The sequence below is a fragment of the Crocodylus siamensis genome, chromosome 15 (genome assembly GCF_052110815.1).
Source record: "Crocodylus siamensis isolate JL-2025a chromosome 15, ASM5211081v1, whole genome shotgun sequence".
Taxonomy (NCBI): Eukaryota; Metazoa; Chordata; order Crocodylia; family Crocodylidae; genus Crocodylus; species Crocodylus siamensis.
In genome coordinates, this window is record NC_143409.1 from 44,542,530 (window position 1) to 44,567,199 (window position 24,670).

The 24,670-nt window shown below is 52.2% G+C and overlaps 1 protein-coding gene across 5 annotated transcripts in view; it reads left to right on the top strand.

Moving 5' to 3' along the window:
- The first annotated feature begins 5,541 nt into the window (after window positions 1-5,541).
- Window positions 5,542-24,670, top strand: part of CELF6 (CUGBP Elav-like family member 6) — a 140,973-nt gene continuing 121,844 nt past the window's right edge. For all 5 annotated transcript variants that reach the window (XM_090030176.1, XM_090030174.1, XM_090030177.1 and 2 more), the window contains exon 1: window positions 5,542-5,689. In XM_090030176.1, the coding sequence (XP_089886302.1) occupies window positions 5,573-5,689 (117 nt within the window). In that variant the 5' untranslated portion in view covers window positions 5,542-5,572. The remainder of the gene's footprint in view (window positions 5,690-24,670) is intronic.

Genomic DNA, 24,670 nt, shown 5'->3' on the forward strand with positions numbered 1-24,670 from the left:
AGTTTCATGAAGTGTTCATGGCATCGCAAGCCCTCCTCAAGAGCCCAGGTGGAGCAGCAGCTGATCAAGAATGTCAAAGGATCCACATCCTGTTGGGATGACTGGTTGGCAAATTGCTTCAGGAATACATGGTGCCTTTGGATATCCTGTGCCCTATGCCAGCCATTGCGTCCTGCAGGGCCACAACAGAAGGCCAGATCCATGCCGGCTCAGAGGAGATGCAACAGATACATCATGCTACAACTGGCTTCCCCCTAAGACAGCATGGACTTGTGCCTTTTACATGTCTGTTACTCTCTCCACCAATCTCAGGCTGAAATGCCTGAACTAATGGTTTGAGGACTGCTTTATCTACCTCAGAGAGACAATATTCAGGCATAATAACAATTCCTGAAGAACCTGGAGGTTGCCCTGAATGCTGGAACCTTGTGCAACAAAATGCACAAGCAACTTGTTTGTTCCACCAGGTCCATCTACAGTGACATTATTGGATGCTGCAAGGACAGGATGACAGGTCATTTGTTGCAATGTCCTGATGTTCCATCTGTATCACCTGTGTGCACTGGAGCCTAAAAGGGCCAGACAGCACATAAATGTACCATCGCTAAAAGCACTTATTCTGGCCTTCCGGGCTTCTCTCCCACACGCCAAAGAGCAACAGGTCTAAGTTCTGACGCACAGCCACTCTTGTGATGCATTTCATCAGTCAGGAGGGTGGAATTCAGCCCATAGTCCACTGTCACAAAGAAATCTGACTTTGGAAACTGTGTGTCCATGCATTCATCATCTTATCTCACCTGCTGCACGCCATCATCTGGGCAAGGACAATGTCCTGGAAGATGATTTAAGCTGGAACTCATGTGTCCAGCACAAATGATCTTTGAAGGACACTGGAAAGCAGAAGACATGTTGTAGTTGAGAATGTAGTCAATATACATGTTTCAGTGAATGCCCCATAGCATTTCTTGGGTTCCAGTAAGGGAAGAAGCTACCATTCCCTGCCTTACTTTTCTTTCTGCTGGACTGGACTGGACTGGATTATGTGCTTCCTTTCCAAAGGAATTTACTTCTGAAATCAAGCAGGAAGCCAAAAGAGGACCTGGATTATGACTTTGTAATATTTCCCAGTTGGGCATATCAGTTTGTTATCTTTGAAGCCAGTTCCTTGGGTGACTGAAGTTGTCAAAACTGGGACTGAGGCAATTCTTTGAAAACCATGCACAAAACAGAGCTGCACAGCAAAGGAAGTCTGGTAACAGGGCACTGCAGGAACAGCTGCTTCGAGCATCTGGCAAGGTCTCTGCTAGATGAACAAGTTTTACCTGGTCTGACGTGAAACATGGACAAAGTTTACCCAGCAGCTCTGACAGCTTATTGTAGTGCTTCCAAGTTCAAGCAGCTCACAGACCAAAGTCTTCTAAGAGCATGTTTATAGTGTGGTGACAACATATCCCAGCCAAGATGGAGTGTGCTGCTGCTTACCTGCTGCTCAAACTTGGAAATGTGTTGGTGAGGCTGCCCCAGAGTGTCCCTCTGCAACTGTTTTCGAGCATGTAGGACACTGATGTCTTCAGAGCAGCCATAGCATGGTCTCACCAGTGCGTTCCTGGATTTGGAGCATGCAAACAGGAGTGGGTAGGCAGCACCTGCTTAGGGTTACCCTTGCCAGGACACAGGGCTGCTGCAGTGTATACATACCCTTAGAAGCTTGCTTTTGTTGTAAGCTCTTTGGGGCATGGGTCTTTTTCCCTTATACACATGAACAACACCTGGCATGATAGTTGGTTGAGGCCTTTAGGTGTAACAAAATTGATGGTGAGGATGAAATCTTTCTCACACCAGTATGTGAATCACCACCTGCTTGGGACTTAAGTTTGCTCCCTACTGTGTTGTTTGAGGCACCATAAAAGCTTCAGGAGAGTGTTTACCCATCATTTGCCATCTATCTCTGGGAGTTGCACTCCTAGCAGCAATATCAGCAGGGCCAGAGGACTCCATAAAACCAAATATCCCAGTGGAGGGACTTTCTTTTACACTGCTCCATACTGACAAGGTGCCTTATATCCACACTACAATTATACATGGGTGAGGAGAGGTCATCTGAGTGCCATTAGAGGCAATACATCACTATATTCTTCCCTAGATCACATTGCTTTCCCTCCACCAGGTTCCACACTTTAAACATAAAGAGGGCACTTAGATACTATGTAGGCAGGCAAGTCTCCTAGCCATGACACTTGGAGATAAAGCTGACTAGGAGATGATCTCTACTTAGGGGGTGACTATATAGATTAAGTTCTGTATATAAGTCTGCCATGGCCTCTGCAGAAGAGTTGATACCTGAAGGCCTTAGACCCATGTGCCAGCCCCACAGCTCACCTGCCTTCCTGTAACTACTTCCTAGTGCTATAATGAGATATGTGTGCACCTCTCTAATTTGGCAGCTACATCTACTGCCCAACTTGGGAAAGGGGTCCTGCACCTTTATGGAGCTAGTTCATCTTAGACCCACACTTGACAGCTGGTACTGCTAGTAAACCTCTCGGGTCAGACGGTACTTATGTTATACGCCAGCTGAGCAAACTGTCTAGATAGAACCATCCTCACCACCTTCCATCTCAGTTTTTTTTTGTCTTTGTTAGAGATTCTAAGCAAAAGGCATGGCTTGGGATGAATCACTTAATATAGCCTACAAAGGCATATGCACCCTGGTATGTCTGTATCATCCTGGCCAATCTCTTTGAAGAACACCAGTTAGATAAGGTAACCATGCTAATATTCAGCATGCTAAATCTCTTGCATATTGTAAGCAGGAAAGGGGACACTCCAACAGTAACAATGATATCTCTCAGGAATAGTTATTTCTCCAGCATGAGGGCTCCTACGCATGCAGAATTGTAGGGTTGAGACTGTTCAAGCGATCCAGTGATCTGATTGGCTGAGCACGCTTAAGTATTTCGTAGCTACATCTATATTTCTCTGCAGTGAACAGATGTCGGTCAGCTCCAAACCTTTATTTATAACCCGCCTCCACTGCCAATAGCCAAGGTCAGAATCTGGCAACAAGACTGTAAATATGAAGATTTCTGTGTGCGTGCGCAGACAGACAGGCAGGAGACATAACCTTGCTATACAAATACAAAACATCCCTCTGATTGCATCATACAATACTTTAAACGAAGCAATAAAGGAAAAAGCAGAGGATCAGGTTTTGTGCTCGGTTATGAAATTGCCTTATCTTGTGTGTGTACTGTGTGCACATCAAATATGTGCATATGTAACCCACAGGATGGGGTGGGGGTACTTTGGAGCTGTTAGTGTCACATGTTTCGGGGTGTCTGTGTTACACTTGAATTGTAGCTTCTCACAAGCATCACGTGGGTCATCCCAAATGGATGCTAATAGGGCCCTTAACACACCCTCCCTCATCAGCTTGTGTATTTATACCACTTATTTTTGTCCTTCTCTAGCCTGCCTCTGTTTTTTTCCTTTTGAAGAACATTAGTTTCTATGGAAACAATGATTTTGTTGTTATAGGCAGAACTTAGCGTCAGCCACATGTGCAGTGTAAGATCAGTATATATAATTGTTTGAGACTGGATTGGAAAGCCTTGATGTGTTGGCACGATTTTGTATGTGATATAAATATGTATGTATGCTTCCCTTATATGCCTATCCATAGGATCACCATGAAAATCTGTCTCTCTACTAAGTTCCAGTCAGCAAAGTTGCTCTTAATTCATAGCAAAATTTACCCTATCTGTCAGTGTGTCTCCCGTCTGGGTATTTATGATGTGCTCATTCTCATGGTATCGATCTGTTAATATAACTGCAGTATGCTCTTTCCTAATGTTAACTGGGTCCAGGGCTGCTTCCCGTGGCAAATTAAAACAACGTGCCAATATAAATGGCTCTAAAACGGATTTCATTCCTTGCGCTAAATGACAGCTTAATACATTGACACTGAGGAGCAATTCACTGGAGCTTGTCAAATACAGCAATAGAATTAGCTCAGGAGGAGAGAGCACGACTGCTAAAATTGTTCTGTGGCGCCCCTTCCATCCATGATGATGGTAAAGTCTTTGGGGCAGGAGCTGTCTCATTTTTGGGGCTTTATTACGTCTTGCAGTCCATTGCTGGCTCTTAGTACTTTGATCCTGCAGCTCCTGCACTCTAGAAATGTCCAGTAAAGTCAACTTTTCAGGGACAGAGGGGTCTTCTTTGGCTGAATCAGCCTTTGTGCCTGTGTCTGGTATCCAGATAACCAATTCATGTACTTAACTGCTAGACATTTAACTGGAGCTGATGCCTGTGCAGTGCAAGTGGGGCTGCAAAGTGAGCCTGGCCCTCTGCTGTGGTAAGTAGAAACAGTTGGAGCCAGCAGACCTCCACAATTTACATCCACAGCGAATCAGGCAGATGCACATGGGAGGATTATGTCATTATTTGTATTTAGTTAATCCCTTTAAAAGGCCCCTGTCAATATGCATGTACCTCATGGGGCTGCCTTCAAGGCTTTGTGTGGATTCCCATTGGGATTGTCTTTGGCCTGGGGTTCACAGCTAGGCCATCAGGAGATGAAGGAGGTGCAGAGGGAAAAGCATCCTCTCTTCCCCCACCTCTCAGAAGGTCCCACCATGTCCCCAACAGGCAGAGTAATCTGATATGTGAGGGGACGGCTCAGGCTTGCAGCCTTCCTGTTACTAGAGAGAAGAGCTGCCTCCTGTCAACCTCTTCCATGCAAAGGTCTGTCTTGTCCAGGACAAGAAGACCCCCAAGGACAGGGAAGTTAATGAGAGCAGATACGTATAATATGGTGGGTCAGGATCTGAACCCATCCTTGGAGCTTGGGGAGGCCCTGATCTAGATCCTGTTTCACATCTGGGTGCTGAGATGGTCATATTTCAGTAATGGGGTGGACTGAGACTGAGCTGGTTGCATTTGTCAGGTCCTGAGCGCTCAGACTGCTGGGCACATCGCTGCCCTCATCCTCTGAGCCTGCCAGTGCCCTCAGCCCCGTCCTGTGCTATGTGCACTGCAGCTTCCCGAGGGGAGGCAGCAGGGCTGGGCCCGGGGATGGACGCTGACAGTGCGCAAGGGGGAAGGGGCGGCAGGCAGGGCAGGCGGGACTGACGCTGGGGGTTAGACCATGGATGTGTGTGGGAACGTGTGGATGGACAGACAGACATGGAGCGGGATGGAGGGTCTGTGGTGGGCATGGGTGGGAGCGGGTGCACGAATGGAGGGGGACAGGCAGACTGACTGACTGACTGACATGTATGTGGATGGATGGATGGACATGTATGTGGATGGGCGGGCAGACATGTCTGCCAAGTGATGGAGAGCGGCAGCCAGACAGGTAGGTGTAAGGATGGGCAGAGGCCGGGCGGACAGCCCGCTGGATCAGTGGGCAGACGGACACGGGACGGGGGCACGCGCGCGGCGCGGCGCGGCGCGGCCCCGCCCCCTCTGCCGGCGCCGGGCGGGGCGGGGCCAGCGCTCCCCGGCGAGCCGCCCCCCCCGCCCCGCTGTGGGCGCCGCCGCCGCCGCCGCCGAGCCCCGTGCCCGCACCATGCAGCTGCCGCAGCTCGCCGCGCCCCCCCCCGCCGCCGCCGCCGCCGCCGCCGCCGCCGCCGCCCGGCTGCCCCTGGCCTGGCTTCCCGCCGGCCCCAAGGGGCTCTGCAGCGAGGTACCGCCCGCCCGGCCCCCGCCTTTGTCTGCGCTGCGGGCGGGCGGGCGGGCGGTGCACGCGGGGGCAGGAGACTGGTGGGGGGCGACGAGAAGGTGGGGGCGGGGGTTGCTGATGGGGGCACCCAGGGGACAGGAGGAAAGGGGGGTGTACACGTAGGTACAGGATAAAGAGCGTGTGTGTGTGTGTGGGGGGGGGGGATGGGTGTGTGTTGAGGGGCACCCAGGAACGGGATGGGGGGGATGTACACATAGGTATGGAAGGGGAGTGTGTGTGTGTGTGTGTGTGTGTGTGGTTGGAGGCAGGGGGTGTGGGGGATGGGAGGCACCAGCGAAAGGGGAGGTGTTTCTGTATGTGGGGGGATGTAGGCATGGGTACAGGCAAAGGAGGACATGGTGTGGGGGGGGGGTTGGAGGTGGTGGGGGTTGCCTGCATGGGGATGGAAGGGTACACACAGATACAGGAGGAGGATATGTGTGTGGGGGGGCTGTCCATTTCCATGTGTCTGTGGGGGGGATGTGCACAGGTACAGGAGAAGAGGGCTTGTGTGTGTGTGTGTGATTGGAGGCAGGGTATGTGTGAAGAGAGGGAAAGGAGGGGTACACCTAAGTACAGGAGGAAAAGGGGTTGTGTGTATGTGTCTCCATGTGTGGATGCAAGGGGGTGTGCACACAGGTACAGGAGGAGGAGATGCGGTGTGTATGTGTCCATGTGTGGAGGGGTATATGTATACACAGGTACAGGAAGAGGAGGAGACTGGGTCTGTGTGTGTCCATACATGGATGAGGGGATGTGCACAGATACAGGAGAAGGAGAGGTTTTGTTGCGGGGAGGGGGTTAGAGTCAGGGGCATGGTGTGTGTCCCCGTGTGTGGATGGAGGGGTGTACACACAGGTACAGGAGGAAGAGGCAGTGTGTGTCCATGTATGCATGGGAGGGATATGTACAGGCACCAGAGGAAGAGAAGGGTATGTGTCTGTCCATGTCTGCATAGGGGGGTGTACACAGGTACAGAAGGAAAAGGGATATGTATGTGTGTGTGCCCATATCCATGTGTGGATGGGGAGTGTGCACATAGGAAGAAGAGGAGGCGATGGGATATGTGCGTGTGTCCATGTATGGATGGGGGAGGATGTACACAGGTACAGAAGAAGAAGTGTGCACGTGTGTGTGTGTGTGGTTGGAAGCAAGTGTGTTTGGGCGGGGAGGATGGAGAGTTGTATAAAAGTGCGGGAGTGGAGGTTGGCCCTGTGTGTCAGTGAGGGATCCGATGTGTGGGCATCTCAGTGGGCGAGTGTGTGCAGGGTATGCACGTGTACCCCTCTGTGCACCTGTGTAGGCGAGGAGTACAAGAGGTGGGCGTCTATGTGTCGGTGGGGCTGCATGCATGAGCTGCGTTGGTGTGCTTTTGTATGTGTGTACATGAGTTGGGGAGGAACACACGTGTCCTTTCACTGTTGGGGGGGAGGTTTAGTTGCACCCTCTGCTTGCTAGTGACAGAGGTGCCTCTGTAACCATTAGCTGAGAAGGGTAAATACACATCTGGGAGAGATGTGTATTCTTGCCCATGTGGGAAAGCAGTGTGTGTGTGGGGGATTGGGGGTACTTGTGTATGGGTGAAGGGATGTATGTGTGTCTGTGTGTGGGTGAGGCAGTGCATGTCTTTGTGCTGGTGTGTGTGTGCTGTTTTGTCCAAGTGTTGGTGAAGGGGCTGGGGGTAAATATGTGCCCCTGGGTCAATGAGGAAGGGTGCAGGTGGAGGGTGTTGAGGGGGTTTGACACCCTCACTCCCAGCTTCCTTCCCCTGAGTCCCTTGCAGGCCTGATGCATTTAAGGATATGAGCAGGGAGTCTGGTTTTGTCAGGACACCATTCCCTGTTGTGATATGGGGTTATTTTTGTGATGGGGGAGGAGATATTTCCTGGTGAATCTGTGATGCCCAAGTGTGTGGGTAGTGAGGGCATGGCAGTGTTGACTCCTGGGGGTCCCTGGGGCATAGTGCTGAGTGTCCCTAGCTGACTGGCTTCAGCACCATTGTGGGGGAAGTTGCTCCTGTGCAGTGAGTGTAACGAAGTAGGCACATGCATTTCCCCCTGGGAGAGGTGCTCGCTGCACGCTGCTGCACGGCACTGGCTGGGGGTTAACTGTGGTGTGTGCAGGCCCAGGCAGAGGGTCCCTGCCTTGTCTAGTGGTCTGTGGTTGTGGAGACGGGGGACTCCCAGGGGGTTGGGGAGGGTATCTCAAAAGCTGGGAAGATGTTTCCATTGCATATATGGAGAAACTGAGGCACAGAGGGATGAAGTGACTTGCTCCGTAACAGTCAGGAGTGGCACACAGCATGGCTGGCTCCTAGGCCAGTGCTCTGCCTGTTGGACTGTGCTCCTTGCCCAAGCTCCATTTCTCCTTCCCACTGTGATGCACATATTTCATCATTGCACTGCTAGGCCACTGGGCACAGCTCACTTCTCTGTGCCCAGCTGTTGGTAAGAGGCCTGTGCAGGGGTCCCACTCAGCCTCCCTGTAACATGCACCAGTGCTGCCAAGACAACTAAACTGGGTTAGTGTGCAACTGTGTGAAGCCCCCTTGCAACCAGGGAGGCAAAAGAGCTGGTAATGCCCTCTCTACCCCTTGGGGCCTGGTCTGGTGAGCAGGGTGGAGAGGCAGCTGGCCCATCTCACCCCCAGCCACAGGCAGAGTTGGGGACAGGCACAGTTAGAGCCCCAGCCTGAGAGGAGGCCACTCTTTTTTCCCCTACCACCACACCAAGGAGGAGGCAGGGCCATGCCGTCACCCCTGTCCTTGCCAAGAACCAACAGAGCCAGACCGAGCTGGGGAAGAGCTTTGCTGATCCAGCCTTTGCTGGCAGGGTCTTGATGGAGCTGTCTCTGAGGCACTGCCAGGCCAGGTTATAGGTGAGCTCTGCCTTGCAGCTGCCATAGGTGCTTCTGTGGGTTTTTTGAACAGAAAGACCAATGATCAAATGGGTTGGGCAGAGGATCAGTCCCCAGGTATACCCTGCAGGGGCAAGCACAGCTGCCAGCAGCTTTGGCAAAATAGCTAAAGCTCATGCACCTTCCTGCCCTCCCCTTTAACCTCCCACACCCTTTAAGTCTGTCCTACAGCCTCTCCTGGAAATACTCCATGGTTTGTAGGGAGACAGGAGCACCAAGTTCAGACCAGGCCTCCACCTCAGCATTGCTGGGTAGAGACGCCTGTGCCTTCCCAGGGGGGTGAGGCTATTTTAGGGGTACTGTGACATAAGCCTGCCTGGGGCCCATTGACTGGGGCACAGACTGCATGCCCACAGTGGCAGCAAAGGGCTAGGCTGGCCTCTGTGCCTTTCTCTGAAAGAGCCCTCTGCCAAGTTCCTCTCACATCCAGGCCCTCCTTCCCTCCAGCCAAGAGCCAGCTATTAATAGAGCAGTTGGATTGATTGAAGCCGGCAAGCTGACTGCCGTGCTTCATGTTCGGAAGAGCTGACGTCAGAGCCCTGCACCTGAGGGCAGTGCCCAGAGTGAATGGTAGCACCCAGGGCCCACTGCTCTTTGCTTTGCCATGGGTTGGGGGCAGGGAGCATGAGGAGGAGGCGGAAAAGGAAGAGCCTACTGTGAGCTGGCACATCTAGCTTGGTCTGTGGACGCTGCAGGAGTCCATTTCAATTAGCCATGATGCAGCCAGTTCAGCCCAGAGTTGTGTGACCACCAGAATACTTTGCTTAACAGATTCCAGGCTGTTGTGTAGCTTCTGGGGGATTGTGGTGTCCTGGTACATCTTGCTGTCTTCCTGTGGCACATTGCAATCTTTGAAGGGCAGAATTTGTTCTAAAGATTCTCGGCTGTTACAGTGCTACTTTTTGGCTCGTGGGTAGTTGAAAGAGCCAAGGTGGACCCTTTTTGTGGTTGCCTGTGCTCTCAGGGGCCTGCACTCAATAACCCAGTGCTCCTTTCCAGACCCATGCCCTCGTGACAGGGTTGGAGGAAATGCCTGTTCATAAGCAGAGTCCTGTAATCCACCTTGGGGCCTTGCTGTTGCCTTGCCACATCCAAGAAAGCGAAAGGAGAGGGTGGGAGGATTGGAGGAGTGTGGGTTGGCTTGGGTGGATGGGCAAAACTCTCTGCTGGCTTAGGGAGCTGATAGCCTCTTCCGTTCCCTGAACAGAGAGAGAAGCGGCACTGGCACAAGTAGTACCCCCAGGCACCTGGGCCTCAGAGCTGCCTTGGAGAGGACTATCTGGAAGCTGAGAGGGTGAGGTCAGCCTCTTTTATTCTTTTAGCAGGGGGCAGTATCAGAAGGAGCTAGCCAGGGTGGTGCTGTAGGTGGTGGGACCATGGCTCGTGGCCTACTGGCCACCAAAGAGCCACAAGATGTGAATGCTCCATAGGGACATAGCAGATAGTGTGTTCAAGTCTACCAGCTCTGCACACTGAGCCCAACATGGGCCCAGCCCCCCTGGACTCTGCTGCATTAAGCCACCAGCTGCCTGGAGGCTTCTCCTGGGTTTGCTTCTGTTCAGGAGAGTGTGCTCATTCCACTGTGGCTAGTTGCAGAATAATAAAGCTGGATCCTGGGCTGATTCCTGCCTGAGCTGTGTCAGCTCCATGACTAGCCAGTTAGGTCAGCTTCTTGGTTCAGACCTCAGCACATCCAAGATCTCAGTGAGCTTCAGCAACAGCTTTGATGTGCCCATACTGACTCCCATTTAGAAATCTGACTATTTCCCATTCAGCATTGGCTCCACTTTGCACTGTATGTGGAGGCTGAGCAACCAGGAAGTCATGTCCCAGGCTCTCCTTCAAATCCACCAGAGGTTCACCCAGTCACCAAACACAAGAGGAGAAGCAAGTGGCCTGTCCTGTAGCCCATTACCTAGCTAGAGCCTGTGTTACGTTCCCTGTTCGAGGCTCAGCCTCACTTCTGTCCTATGAAGAGCTGCAGCTCTTACACAGCATGTATTACTGGCAGCTGCAAGGATCAAACATGTCAGCTTCTGCCACAGCAGTAATAGAAAGTGATGGATATAACTGAGAACGACTGAAGCCAGAGCCATTGCCTGCAGCATCCTCTTCTTCTTCCTTGGTCTTATTAACCTGCTTCTCATCTGGGGTCTTCTGAGCTCTTACCCCCCACCCCTCACTCTGTCTCTTGGCTGGAAATAGAAATAACAATGCCTTGGGAATGGTTTCCATTGGAGGCTCTCTGGGCTTCACATGCTGTGAGGAGGTCAGCCTCACCATGCTCCTGTGAGGAAAGGAAAGGAAAGGATCATCAACCACCTTTCCAGTTAGAAAAACTGGTATGAACAGGTCAGGTGGCTTCCCCAAGGTCACTCATCAGAGGTAGGGCTACAGCTCAGCTGTCCCAGTTGCCTTTTGGTCATGCATGGAGTAGCATGGCAAACCATGTAAAGCACCAGGAGCCAACATTATACACACAGTGGCCAGGCTTGAGGCCCAGATTCACAAAGGACTGTAGGCTTCTAAATCCTCTTGAGGTGCCTAACTGAGCATTAGTTTCAGTAACAAATGAGTACCATAGGAAATTAGTAAGCAGCTTTGTGAACAGAAGAGATGCTCACAACTGATCTGAGTTAACAGGGCATCTCCTTTTAAGGCATCATCTGCATAGCCACCTCTGCTTCAGCGTGCCAGATCTCCATGCCACCCCACTGTGCTATTCCAGTTCAATCCTGTAGCCAAAGCCCCTGCAAGGCAGGACCAGGTTGCTTTGGCAGAGCTGGGACTGAAAGGTCCAAACAGAGGACAGGGCTTGGTACACTGACGCAGCCCAAGGGGCAGGCTGGCAGAACTGGTGGAGGAATGGGTGCTGCAGGCTAGGATGGAGGGGCACGTACAGTGGTGACCTGGCTCTTACCATCCCAGTTCCTGGCCCCAGCTTGCTCAGGGAGCCCCACAGATAGGTGTGCACCATGGTCCCTTGCTCAGAATCACAGAGAAGTAGAGTTTTCACTTACAAACCAGTCTAGGTTTGGGCAGCTAGAGAGTTGCCACTAGCTCCCTCCTTTGCTCATAGATGATAGCTACGAGGCTGGCACGTCCTTGTGTCCTTGCACTCGGCGTGCAGAAGCCTGGTGCAGGGCAGCAGCAGAGAGCTCATCAGTACCTGCACAGAGTGCTGAGCTCACCCCACCAGCCTGCACCTGCCTGCTGCCCACACCGCCCTCCAGCTCTTTGCTGTGCTGCTGCTCTGCTGTGCTCAGTGCATTGGTAGTAAAGATGTGGGGCTGTGGAGACTGGGGGAAGCCATTACTTGCTGTTTCCTGCCCAGCACAGCATGCAGAGGGACCTGCTCTAGCCTCCCTGGGACTCCCACACTGGAGCAGTGTTGATCTGAAAGAGCATTGTGTATATCACTGCAGGAAGCAGCCCCTGCATCCCACCGTCCTGTGACTACCAGGCAGGCCCAGGAGGGCCTCCAGGATGGGAGGGAGATGGCAGCCTCTTCTATGTCTGTGCCCTTGTCCCAAGCCCTTACTGGGTCTTGGCTTTGCCCTTCTGGCACCCATCAACCCCAGACAGGGTGACAGGACTAAGGTAGGGAAGTTCCCCTGCAAGGAGGTGGTGCTGTCTGACTGCATGGTAGGCCTGGCCTTATCAATTTTGGAGAGTCCTTTCTGGCTGGGTGAGAGGGAAGCCCCTCCCCCCCATTCCCATGATGCAGGTGGGGGGAGTGTTGTGTGCGGGTGCGCATACATATGTGTTTGCCTGCCCTGGAGCCACTACAGCATCAGCCCTGGCACTGTGGTGGTTTCAGCCTCTTCCCCTTCCAGCCTGGGCCCCAGTAGCCATTCCTGCAGTATAGAGAGTGGGCTGAGCAGCTTCTCTGCTGAGTGCCAGCTCTGGTGACTCAGGCAGCTGCCTACGCACAAGGGTTGCTCAGGCCTCCTTGTCTCTCGGTGCCATTCTAGTGTCTTATCTGCTGCCCTTAAGGATTCCCTAGGTGCAGACCAGATTGCTTCATGTGCTAGTTGGACGGAATCTCCCAGCCTGATGTGAGCAACAGCAGTACAGCCTGCCCCACATCCAGCCCTGCCATACACATTAGCAAGACCAGCCCAGCCCCTACTGTGACCTAGCCTATCCCTCACATGGCCCAGCCAGTCAGGACCCATCCAGTGGGAGGGGGATTACATGGGCCAGGCCTGTAGCCTAGACGGAGAATCCAACCTATGAATACAAAGGAGCAAGTTAGTGGAGGTGGGGGTGGGGGTGGTTCTGGAGCTAAGGCAGAGGTAGGGGTGCATGTGCACATCTCCTGACCCACAATTCAATTCCTGCTCTTTGTTCCCTCTCAGCAGTGCTGGGGGCTGAACTCTGGGAGCCTGGTGACTCCCTTGCTGTGCAGGTATTTCCAAGAGTGCCTGACTAACTATGTGCTAGCATCTCTAGCTTCTTGTGGCTGCATGCATCTCTGTGCTGGTGTCAGTTCACTTCTGTGCCTAGGGTGGAAGTGCCAGGGCCATTGGCAATGTTCTGCAGAGGACAGGGGATGCTTTCCTCTGTGCTTCCTGGTGTCTCGGGTGTCTTATCTAACATTAGGCAATGCTGGCTTCACTGGGGGTGTGCACATAGCAGGTGCGCATAGTGCAGCATTCTGCTGCCACAGGCCCAGTAAGCCCCATCCATGCCCGTGCTTGCCAGAATAGGTTGGAGCAGCAGCAGGGAGTTGTAGCATGAGCCCCTTGTCACAGATGCAGCCAGGTTTCTCCTGGGGCTGCAGAGGAGTCCACCCAGTAGGGAGCTTGCTGCCATCTGGGAGAGCGGGTGATTAGAATGAGGGTGGAATGGTGGGGGGCGTCTGTCCTAGCAGGGGAGGGATCAGGGCATGGTGTGCCCTCACACTGGCAGTGTTTCTCATGGGATGCTGGGATGGGGCATGTGACTTGTCAGTCTTCCACGCCGGTTGGGTTCCCTCAGCCCAGCAGAGGTAGTGCACTGTCCTGGGCTCATCTGAATTGCAGCTGGGCCTTGCCCTCCATGCTCAGGAGAGGTAAGGAAAAGAGAGATCACTGGTGCCCATCTCCAGCCAGGGCTATGGGTGCCTGGCTCCTCAGGCCTGCCTTGATGCCTCACTCCTCCTCCGGGCTCCTAATCTCATTCCATAGGGTTGTATTGGGCAGCCTCAGCTCACCAGCCCCCACTGCCCTTGGTACTGGCAAGCAGGATTCCCAACAGCACTAGGGGGAGGGGGCGACTGCAGGATGGAGAAGGGGCTGACACCTTACAGGGATCTCTGGTGCTTCTTTGATAATGGGAGCTAATTGCTTCTTAATGCTGCACGTTGGGGTTTGTGGTCTTGATGTGTGAGCAGAAGGCTCTCAGCGCTGCCTCCCAGCTGGGCACAGAGTGCCAGGTGCAGCGTTTTGCCGAATCATAGCAGGCTTTTAAATGCCCAGAGAAGCAATGACATCACTTGTGAGACTGACTCCTGGCAGGGAAGGATGGGGAGGGGAAATGGGGGGGCATGTTATGGCCCCTTCTTTCAGTGTCTCCTGCTGGGTGTAGGCTGATTCACAAGTCCCCACTGTTTGTGTTGCAGATTCACAAGTTCCCAGTTGTCTGTGAAAGGTAGGAACTGAAGTTGCTGGGTCTGCACTGTTTTCTTCAGCACCCGTGGAGGGAGAGGCTGGCCTGGAGTAGCTGGGAGCTCCTTCCCAGCCACTGCTCCTGCCCCACGCCATCCTGAGGGATTCCTATGTAACTAGGAAGCTTAGCCACAGCTCATTGCAGAAGCGGAGGTGGGGCTTGGCTGACGGTAATACATACCTAGTGAGAGGAGCCTGGGAAATGGGACACTCAGAAGAGTAAGGACTCTGGAGGTGGGGAGGTAATATCTAGTGGTGAGAGCAGCACTTGGATTCAGGTTACCTAGGCTCCATATTGCCAGTGGCCCTAGCCTGACTCCGTGCTCTCTGTGACTTGGTTTTCCCATCTGCAGAATGGATGAGCTGCCTGTGAGACACTCTGGGGCAAAGGGGGCAGTATGGAGCACGCAGTGCTGCACCACATATAGGCCTTTCCACATTGCCAGGCCCCTGTTGGGAGCACAGTAGGCCCCTTCCCACAGGGAAACCTTGTTGTAGGGCAGGAGATGATGCTAACAGTGTATGGGGCCTGTGGGCTGTGCACTGCTGCTACTTAGAGCCCACCCCGAGCCAGCACTCTGGAAGCAGACCCTTGGCTTAGCATCCTGCCCCCCCAGGATCTGCAGCACAGGGACAGCTGGAGCCACACAGAGACAGGGTTCAGACCCAGCTGGGGTGTCCCCACCAGAGAACAGTGCCTCACACCAGCCTCTTCCCAGCACCTGAGACCATGTCTGCCTGTGGGTGATGTCTTGGCAGGAGGGGCAGACTCTCTCAGGTGGAGAGTGCTGTGCTACCCTGAGCCCAGTCACCTGAGGGGCCCCACTGGAGACTCCCTCAGTGGGGAGTTTTTGTGGTATCCCCTTGGATGGCATTGTCGTGGCCAGAGTCTGCTGGATTCCACTGCTGGACAACACAGCATTAATATTACATAACGGCTCAAAATAGTCAGCTTGTTCCCCCCCCCCCCAAATCCCCACAAAGTCCAAGCAAGATGGGCCATCTGCCAGGGCAGCATGGCAGAGGTGAGGGGACCAGGCTCAGAGCCACATCCCCAGTTGGGTCCAGCACCTGTGTAGTTATGCCCCCTTCATACCAGCTGAGGGTCTGGCCTGTGGTCTTTCGATCCCTCTTCCTTTTCTCTGTGCCCTTTCCTTTCCCTCACTCCATCTCCCAGCCCTTGGCATCTCTGTTCCGTGCACCCAGCATTTCTTCCTGCCTCATTTTTTCTTTCTTCCCCTCTCCCACCCCCATCCTGACTGCCCTTTTCCTGCTGCCCAGCCAGCTCCCACATTACATCAACCCCTCTCCTCTTTCTCAGCTCTCTTGTCACTTTGCTCTGCTGATGCTCTATTTTTGTTCCCTCTTTCATCTCCTTTGTGATCCAGCAACACCCTATAGTCATCCCCACCCGCCTCTCGCTTTGATAAGAGTGTGAAATGTAACTATTTGTCTCTCTCTTCTCCGTTTCTCTCTGTACTTGCCCCTCTAACTATCCCAGCTTTTTCTGTCACTTCCAGTATAACCGGTAAATTAGTGTGCCTTGCACTTCCCTTTACTCTGTGACCTGCAGAGGCTGCAAGTGTGTTGCAGCCACCCTTTAGGCTGTAACACTCTCTTCTACCCACACCCTTTTTTAATTAGAAGTATAGAAATCCATGTTTTTAGCACTGGGGATTGGCAATTAAGTCCCTGGTGACCAAGAGGGTGGCCTTTGTTCTCACCCTGCACCCAGGTAATTTAGCTCTCCATGACAAGGTCTCCTTTTCTATGTTCTTCCACTGGGCAAGCCTAAGGAAGTGGAAAACTGTTGGGAGAAAATAACATTTTTTCTCCCCGTCTCATTGTTTCCCAAGTGGGTTACATCTGGTACATAGTGGGAGAGGCCTGCCAGAGAGGCAGGGAATCAGACTGGGCTGAGATATCATTCCAGGTCCTTAAGGTCCATGGCCAAGGTTGCTTTGGCAGTGATCAGCTTGGCTTGGGATCTCCTCTGCATTTCTGAGGAGAGAAAATGGTCACCAGCTTGGTGAATGCAAGGAATCTTTCTCCTCTCAGCTCTGTCAGAAGAGCCTACTGAACAGAAGGGGACAGTCTTTTGCTGGCTTTGTACAGGGTCCCTACTGCATGGCTCGGGAATGAGAGAGCGGGAGACAGCAAGGGGAGAAGTGAGGAGGCAGAGGCATAGACAAAGACGATCAGGGGAACTGATACAGCTGAAGGTTTTATGGTCTGACTTGGTGTCCATCTGGCACAGTGTGGGTGGGAGCCCTTTGGAGCCATTTCCTCTAGCCAGCATGTCTTGGCCTTGTCCATGTTAACCAGTTGCCCTCAGGTCCCTGCGCATGGCAGCGAACACATGCTTGTCATGCACTTGCGTGAGCACAGGGCCTTGGGTGAAGGGGACATGGGTGGAGGGAAGTGCCTGCAGTGCTCCCCTGCTTCTGGGCCTTTTCTGGACACAGAATGGTGGCCCAGTTCCTGAGACTTGCTGCTGAAGAAACAAATGGGCCCAGCTCCACCATGTGCCTGTTATTGAGCCTGTTAGGGGGAGAGGAGGCTTGGCTTGGGCCCACCATGGACTCAGGGCCTGATTGATGGCTGTCACTGATATAACTCCTAATGACTTCATCACAGTTGCTCCAGATTGACATCAGTGGGAAAAAGTGATCAGGTCCCACATAGTGGGAGGCAACAGGACACCCCTGAGAAGTGAAGAGCAGTGACAGTGCCATTCACAGCAATGTGTAGGCCAAACCCTGAGCCCTGCATCAAGCAGTGCCTAGGCTTCAGGGGAGATCTGCATCTGAGTCCAGAATTCCTGGCTCGGATCTGCCTCCGGAAGAAACCCAAGGCCTGCTCTTCAACCCTCTTGGTTTGACAGTATTAAGGCTCTGTCTCACAAGGGTCAGCAGGCCCCTGAGACAGGGCTGGCAGTGCTGCAGAGGTTCTCCTCTGACACCCACAAACATTATAAGGTGCAGAGGCAGCACCAAGGAGTGGGCATGAGCCATATCTTCCCATGCCATATTCCTCTTTTCCCAGAGACAGGGAAACAGATCAGATTGGACAGAAGCAGCTCCAGCCAGGTCTCAAAGTCAGCCCCCATCAATCATCTGGGCCATGCTTCAGAGATAAGGCAGTGCTCTGTGTAGTTCTAGCCAGAGGCCAGTACCCACAGCCCAGCCCCCGAATGTGCCATCAGCTGTACATAGGATGCGCATGCCAGGCAGAAAGGGTGCTGGAAGGGTGTGATGTGGAAATTTATTCTACTTTCTGCATCTGGGTGGGGAACTTGGAAAGCAGCAATAAGTGGGGGAGGGAGGTGCATCACATATGAATGGTTCCTCACTGATTCATGATGTGCATAACATGGTTCTCAGTACTGGGATATCCTGAGAAGAGCTGCTCCTTTGCTGTTGGCAGGCTGACCTGAGGCTCACCCTGGCTAGGGAGCAGTGAGGACTTGACATGGTTTGAGCCTCAAGCAAGTATTCTCACCAGAAGTCCCTGTCCCCTTATGGTGCCTGGGGGCATGAGGATCTGGGTAGGCACATGCAGCTGGGCATGCATGTTTTGTGGGTATGTAATGTGGATTTGTGAAGAGCTGTTAAGGACAAGAGGGGTATCATAGCACAGTGTTGATTGGCTGAGCATGGTGGGGTCTTACATCTCACAGGAGTCAGCTCCACAGTCCCAGCCCCATTTTGTCTCAATGTCCTGATAGGCTGCAGCTTTCACGGGTGTTGGTTATGGAAGGAGAGGTGATCATGCAGGCAGGAGGGCCAGTGGTGGGAAGCTTTTAAATGAGCTCTCTAGGATGCCTGCTACCACAGAAGGGACTGAAGAGGAGGTGGGAGGTGCCTGCAACAATATTTGATTCAAAAGGAGCAGTTGAGTTCACTTACACACATGCACACACCCTCCAGCCTTAGGAGCTGCTGGATCAGCTGCTTCTGAGCCTGTTCTGAGGTCCCACCCTTGGCCTGCCTCCATGCCCTTTTGGTCTCTCCTACCATCGGCTCCCCCACATCAAGCTGGTGGAACAGGGGACCTCCTGGGAAGACATTGAGTTCTGTAGTCAGGTTGGCATGTGCTATGAAGCAGCTGCCCTGTTCCACCCCAGAGAGGCTTACATATTTCAGTAGTGCCTGACAGGCTGCCAATTCTGCAAGCCTCCATAAACACCCAGCTAGTGTTCCTGCCTGTACAAACCTCCCAGGCCTGGCTCCTGGACATGGAGCACTTGCATAAAGAGAACAAAGGTTGGCCAGGTGCTAAAGCATCAGTTTTGCAAGTGGCACCAGCTCTGCACCAGTTGCACAGGTAACTCCAGGGTGCTGGGGGCAGAGCTGAATTTGGCAGCTGAGATCTCGGCCCTTTCAAAACCAGCAGGTATTTTGCTATGGTCGATGGGATCAGACTTCACTCATTTAATTTGGTAATCCCTGTGCTTTGTTTGAGCAGCAAGCTCCTTGCCATGACATGTTGTACGTATGATCAGGGCTAGATCTCCAGCTCTGTGCCTCAGTTTGCCTCACTGGGGTCACTATGACAGTAAAGCAGAAGGGAGGCTGGCAGGACTATTTGAGTGGGTCGGCTGCAACAACAAAACTTATCCTTTCAGTCTAATTGTGCAGAACACCACTCCACTCCCACTGCCCCATCCAGCTGGCTGAACCCCACCCTGGCCGGCCCACTTCTCCTGTTCCTCTCTTTCCTTGCCAGCCCACTATTATTGCATTCTGTGGCAATTACAAAACCATCAACTAGCTGGGTCTCATTGTTCCCTAATCAAAGAATTGCCTCTATGGTGCATTCTATGCCATATGCAAAGCAAGGAGCCAGCAGGCTAAAACAAATGTAGTAAAATGTATCTGCAGGTAGAACCACCTTTGGGCCAGGGTGACTATAGTGAAAAGGCAGGAGGTATCTTGATGTTATCAGGTATGTTCAGTGGAGATTTTACAGCCATATTGCTCCCCACTGAGTCAGGCAAGTGCATTTGCCACAAGAATTTCGATGCAACAGATTATAGGTTCTGGGGAGGGTAGAGCCATAGTGATCAAGAACAGGTGCGACCCCCCCAATCCATCTGTTTCCAGCATTGGATTGGGTTGTACTTCAGGGGTTTGTACAGTGTCATCATAGCCACCAGTGGTGTTTCATTAGGATTCATAGATGTTAGGGGCTGGAAGGGACCTTACAAGATCGTTGCGTTCAGCCCCTCTGCACTTGGGCAGAAAAGACTGCTGGGGTCATCTGAGTCTGTTCCAGACCCTTGGCACTCAAATTATAAAGAAGTTTTTCCTTATGTCCCAGGATGTCAGTGGCATGGCTAGACGAGGTGGGGTGAGGTGAGTAGCACAGGAAGTACACAGTGGTTGGGATTTGAGGAGGATCCTGTGTTCCTCTAGGAACAGTGGCATACCTGCCAGAGCTCTCTGCAGTGGGGCAGAACTCTTACCCCTCTGCTCCTAAATCTCAGCTCCCTTCCCTTGACCAAAGGCAAAATCCCTTCTAGGCAGAAGCAGACTATGAGGTTGATCTGCATATGAATAATTCTGAGTCTGCCCAGTAGATGGCAGTGGGGCTCATTCACCCTCGGCCAGTTCATTATCCTAGTGGGCATTTCTATGTGGACCTGGAGCAGGGGTCAGCAACATTTTTGGGCTGAGTGCCAAAAACACCCCTAACCCTGACTTCTAAGATGTTGGTGTGCCGGGGTGGATGATGGAGGAGCCTCACGGGGCCTGATCTTTGTGACAGTGTAGCCCTGACCCCTTCCCTGAGGCATGAGTGCCAAATAAAACCCCATTGCAGGTCACACTCTGGCACGCATGCCAGGGGATTGCCTACCCCTGACCTAAAGGATCTCAGAGATCTTAAGTGCATGGAGCAGCCCCTTTTCTTGCCTCCCCCCTCCCCCAGCACACACTTTTGAAAGCAGTGTAGCAGGACATTGTCTTTAGCGCTTGCTCAAAAATGACCAGCACAAGCACATGGCACATTTACTCTGGAGAAAGCTGGCTTTACCCCATAGTAAAAATGCAGTAGACATGAGAGACAGTTTTACACTGGTGTAAGTCACTCTACTGTGGGGTAAAGTTACTCTTCAGAAAGTGAGAAGTGACCATGTACCAGTGTGAGTAATGGAGGTGTACCCATTGTATGTCCATTTCTCTAGTCCAGGAGTATCAGACTCAGTGGTCCCCGGCGCTGGATCTGGCCTACGAGGCTTCTTGCAGGCCAGGCCCACCCTAGTGCAGCCACCACAGTGGTCGCAGGTCTGGCAGCAGCAGTGAGGGGGCCAGAGGTAGCTAGGGGTGTGGTGGGATCAGTGGGTCTAGAGAATGGGTCTGAGGGTGACGGTGGTGAGCCAAACTTATAGCTATGGCCAGCAGGGTCAAAAAGCCCTGGTTTCTGAAGCAGGCCTTTCCCACCAACTTCTGGTGGGCTGGCTAAAAGGGCTTCACAGACTGGATCTGGTTCGTGAGCCATATTTTTTACTCCCTTGCCTTAATCTAGTTTATCCTGGGGGAAGCATTTGCTTGATGCAAGCCAGCTGCCTGCCACCTAGTGGCCAAACTTTGCAATAGTTCCTGCTGTGGGCAGCCAGCTCAGGAGTCCTGTATTCATTCCTTACTGCAGAGTAGAGGCCAGGGTTACTTACTCCATGGTAACCGGGTTGTATGTTCACACCCAAAGATTGCAAGTAACCTGTACGCCTCTCTGCCCACCATACGCAAACAACAGGGACAGGATTAGAACCCAAGATTTACCTGTAAGCATAATCACAGAATCATAGACAATTAGGGTAGGAAGGGATGACAGGAGGTCATCTAGTCCAACCCCCTGCTGAAAGCTGAACCATCCCCAACTATATCATCCCAGTCAAGGCTTTGTCTAGCCAGGTCTTGAAAGCCTCCAAAGATCCACTCGTAAAAAAAGAAGTAGAAGAGCTGACTCCTAGGGAAAGAGAACTGCTGGTTGTGTGTCCCCTTGCAGCAAGAGCAAAAGGGAGAGGGGAGAAGGAGGAGGTCTGAGGGGGCATCATAAAAATGATTATGGAAAAAGCCCCCAAAGTGAAAATGAAGCTCTCTCTTCCTGAGCTCATTTGAATGAGCGTATTGAAATGGATCTAATCAATTTAAATACCATTACACCCACCTAGGCTGGCATGAATTGATGCTGGCAGCTCCAGCATTATCATTCTAAATATCATCATTGAAATGCAGCTCCTGGTTCTGCACTGGGAGACAATCAAAAGACCCCCTTTGGCAAGGGAGGCTGGGAGGGGTGGGCAAGGGTGAGGTGGATGCATTGTCTAGCCTGCAGCTGGGCTCAGGAAGAGGAGATCAGGAGGATGGAAGAAGCACTGAATTGTTGGACGAGGCTGGTCTTGTTCATTTTGGCCCGGAGGGAAATATTACCCTGAGGGAAGCAGTAAGGGTTAGAGTTCAGCCTCATGGTGTCCCAGCAGGGGCTCTGTAAGACTTGGTGCAGGTATTGGCTATCCCAGCTATCCTAGGCCCATGTTTTCCTAACAGGCAGTGCTGTAGGGTTAGGATGGGAGTGATGTCTTTGAGCGAGCTCTTGGGTCTTCCTGCCCTCATCTCACGACTTGGCTGCACTGCCAACAGCACACCACTGAGCTGGTTTAGAGCTGTCTTAGGTATGGCTACCTGGGCTGCAGTCCCTGTAGAGTAGACATGCACTCAAACTCTCAGGCCAGGTTGTACATAAGGAGCTCCAAGGACAGGGACTATAATCGTTCATGGGACAGGTTCCGGCTTGGAGCCTCCCACTCCATTTGCTGTTCTAACCATAAAGTTCTTTTACTCAGAATCGCTTATTTAGTCCCATGGCGCATGAGTAGGGGAAGTACTTCAAGCCATTTCCCTGGCAGAGAAGCTGGACGCAACATTATTGTTTATCTCTCTTCCATCAGATGGGAGGGAGTTGAAACTAGGGCCTGGTGTTCCTGGTAGGTCTGATGCCCAATGAAACCCAGCAGGCACAGCACTGAACACATGGGTCCCAAGCACACACCCATGCTAGACACATGGGAGCCACTGTCTTGTCCCTGAGGGCTGGAGGAGGGCGATGGTAGGCATGAACATGAAAAGCAAAGTGCTGTGTGCAGCTGGGCCAGAGGGGCCATCAGTGGTCCCCAGTGCTCTGATGGCATTAGAAAGGGATGGAGGCCAGGTAGAAAAATAACAACTAAGCTTTCTTAGGAGACTGAATCGTGAAAGCAGGGGAGGGAGCTTGTCTGTGAGTGGAACATCTGAGTGTTTCCAGCTAATCGGTGTGTGAAGTGTTCCCTTTTGTGCCGTAAGTGTTCCCTTTTGTAGCAATATTGACTTTCACCTCTGAAGTCTCCTGGTTCAGTTCTGCTTTGGGGTTGGCCAAGATGGTAGCCATTTTAGTCGCACGTACATTTCTAGCTCTTTCTTTTCTCTCTTTCTTCCCCTTTTTTTCCTTCTTTTCCATTCATCTTTTCCATTTTCTCCTCCTGTCTCTCTTTGTCCTCTGCCCACTCCTGCATCAGGACCCTCAGGGGTTTAGGCAGTGATAGGAAGACTGTCCTGAGTTTTGAGTGAGCCAAACTGTTGGTCGTGGCAGATTGTGGCAGGAGCCGCTGGTGGATGCTGAACTCCTGGCCGACAGAGAGAAGCAGTGGGGCAGTCGCAACCGATAGTGTCAGTGCCTCAAAATATCATAGGCACCAAATGCCAGTGATGCTCAGGGCAGCAGGCATGGGGTTTAGGATGTACCATGAAATCATCCCAAAGTGGATCGTCTGGTTTCCTGAATTGATGCACTGGTGGCTGTGCCCTGGCAGAAGAAGTCCTCTGAGGCAAAGCAGTTGTGCTCATCTGTGTGCCTCCCAGGAAACATCCAGCCACTGCAGGTCAGACATGCGTGCTGGAGTGGCCACAGGAGATACCAAACAATAGACACACCTCCTGGCTTTCTAGGAGTTGGGCTCAGCCCAGCCTATTTGGAAAGATCTTAATGAGGTGAGCTGGTACTATGAGAAAACTTGGTTCTCAGGGTAGTAGTAGTGTGGGATGGTTTTCATGGTAAAGGACTGGGCCACCCAGGGGAGCTTGTTAGGGAGGATTGAAGGCCTGACTGATTGTTTGACTCAGGAGACATGGACCTTGCAGGCAGTCAGGAAGATGCACATGTGTGGGTCCAGTGAAAGACAGGGACCGTGTCAGAACTGCAGCAGTTACTGGGACTAACCCTTTATTTGGCATCACCAGTACGCAGCTCTGCAATGTTGGCCAAGAGGGGGGCTTCTGTATCCATGGATGCCCATCTGGGATTCGCTCTTGCTCTGGCTGGGCACTAGTTATCTCGAGCTGCATTTCACTAGCTTGGGCTAAAGAGTCAGGCTGAAGGTTGTGATGTCTTTTCCCTTCTGTGATGTGGGCACAGAGGAGAACCCATGACATGCACTGAGTTAACCTGTGTTCCATCATCACATCTTGAACATCTCTGTCATTTGGTATGAGCAGGATCCTATGTTGGCATCTCTTGTGGGTGGAGCATAGAAGCCTGCCACCATCTTGATCCCTTAGTCATCTACTGATCCAGTCAGACTCAGGCAGGTAAGTTCTCCAGTCACCCCCCTTTTCCTTTTAAGAATCACTTCTGAGGTGGCATTTTGCTTGCTGGGCTCTCGACTGAAAGGGGCCCATTAATACTGTCAGGTGCCCTGATAAGTTTTTCTGACTGCAAGTGCTGATTGTGCTTCAGCTCAGGGGATCTGTACAGTGATTTCTGCAAATAGTTGTTCTGGTTGTTTGAAAAATCTGCTTGAACCACATTTCTGTGCTGCTGGGGTTTGTTTTCCCCTGACCTCTCTGTGATCTGTACTCTCTTACTATAGGACACTTGGGATATGTGCATTTTAACCCAGCATCCTCTGATGCTCAACCAGCATGCAGGCCTCTGCAAGCATTCCTGCCACAGTCTGCTCATAGAATCAGGGAGCAGAAAATGGCCACGTGGTTTAATGTGACCAAGCACAAGTTGTATGCAGAGTTATATGCTTCCATTTTGATTGTTTGTATGGACCATGGGATCATAAGCACTGACTGAGACCTGAGGACATCTCACCTGATATCCTGTGTCTGACAGTGGCTAGCACCAGCAAGAAGTAAAAAAACCCTACGGTAGTAAAGATGGAACAATCTCCAGGCGGCATCAGGTTTCACCTTAACTTCTGAGGGCCCGAGACTGGCTCATCCCTGAAGCTTGGGGTTGATATTCCTTCTAGCAGTTTCAGTGTTAGTTGTAACTCAGCTTATTCTCCAGTGCTATCCCACAGGGATCTGTGCTTGGACCCATGCTCTTTAATATA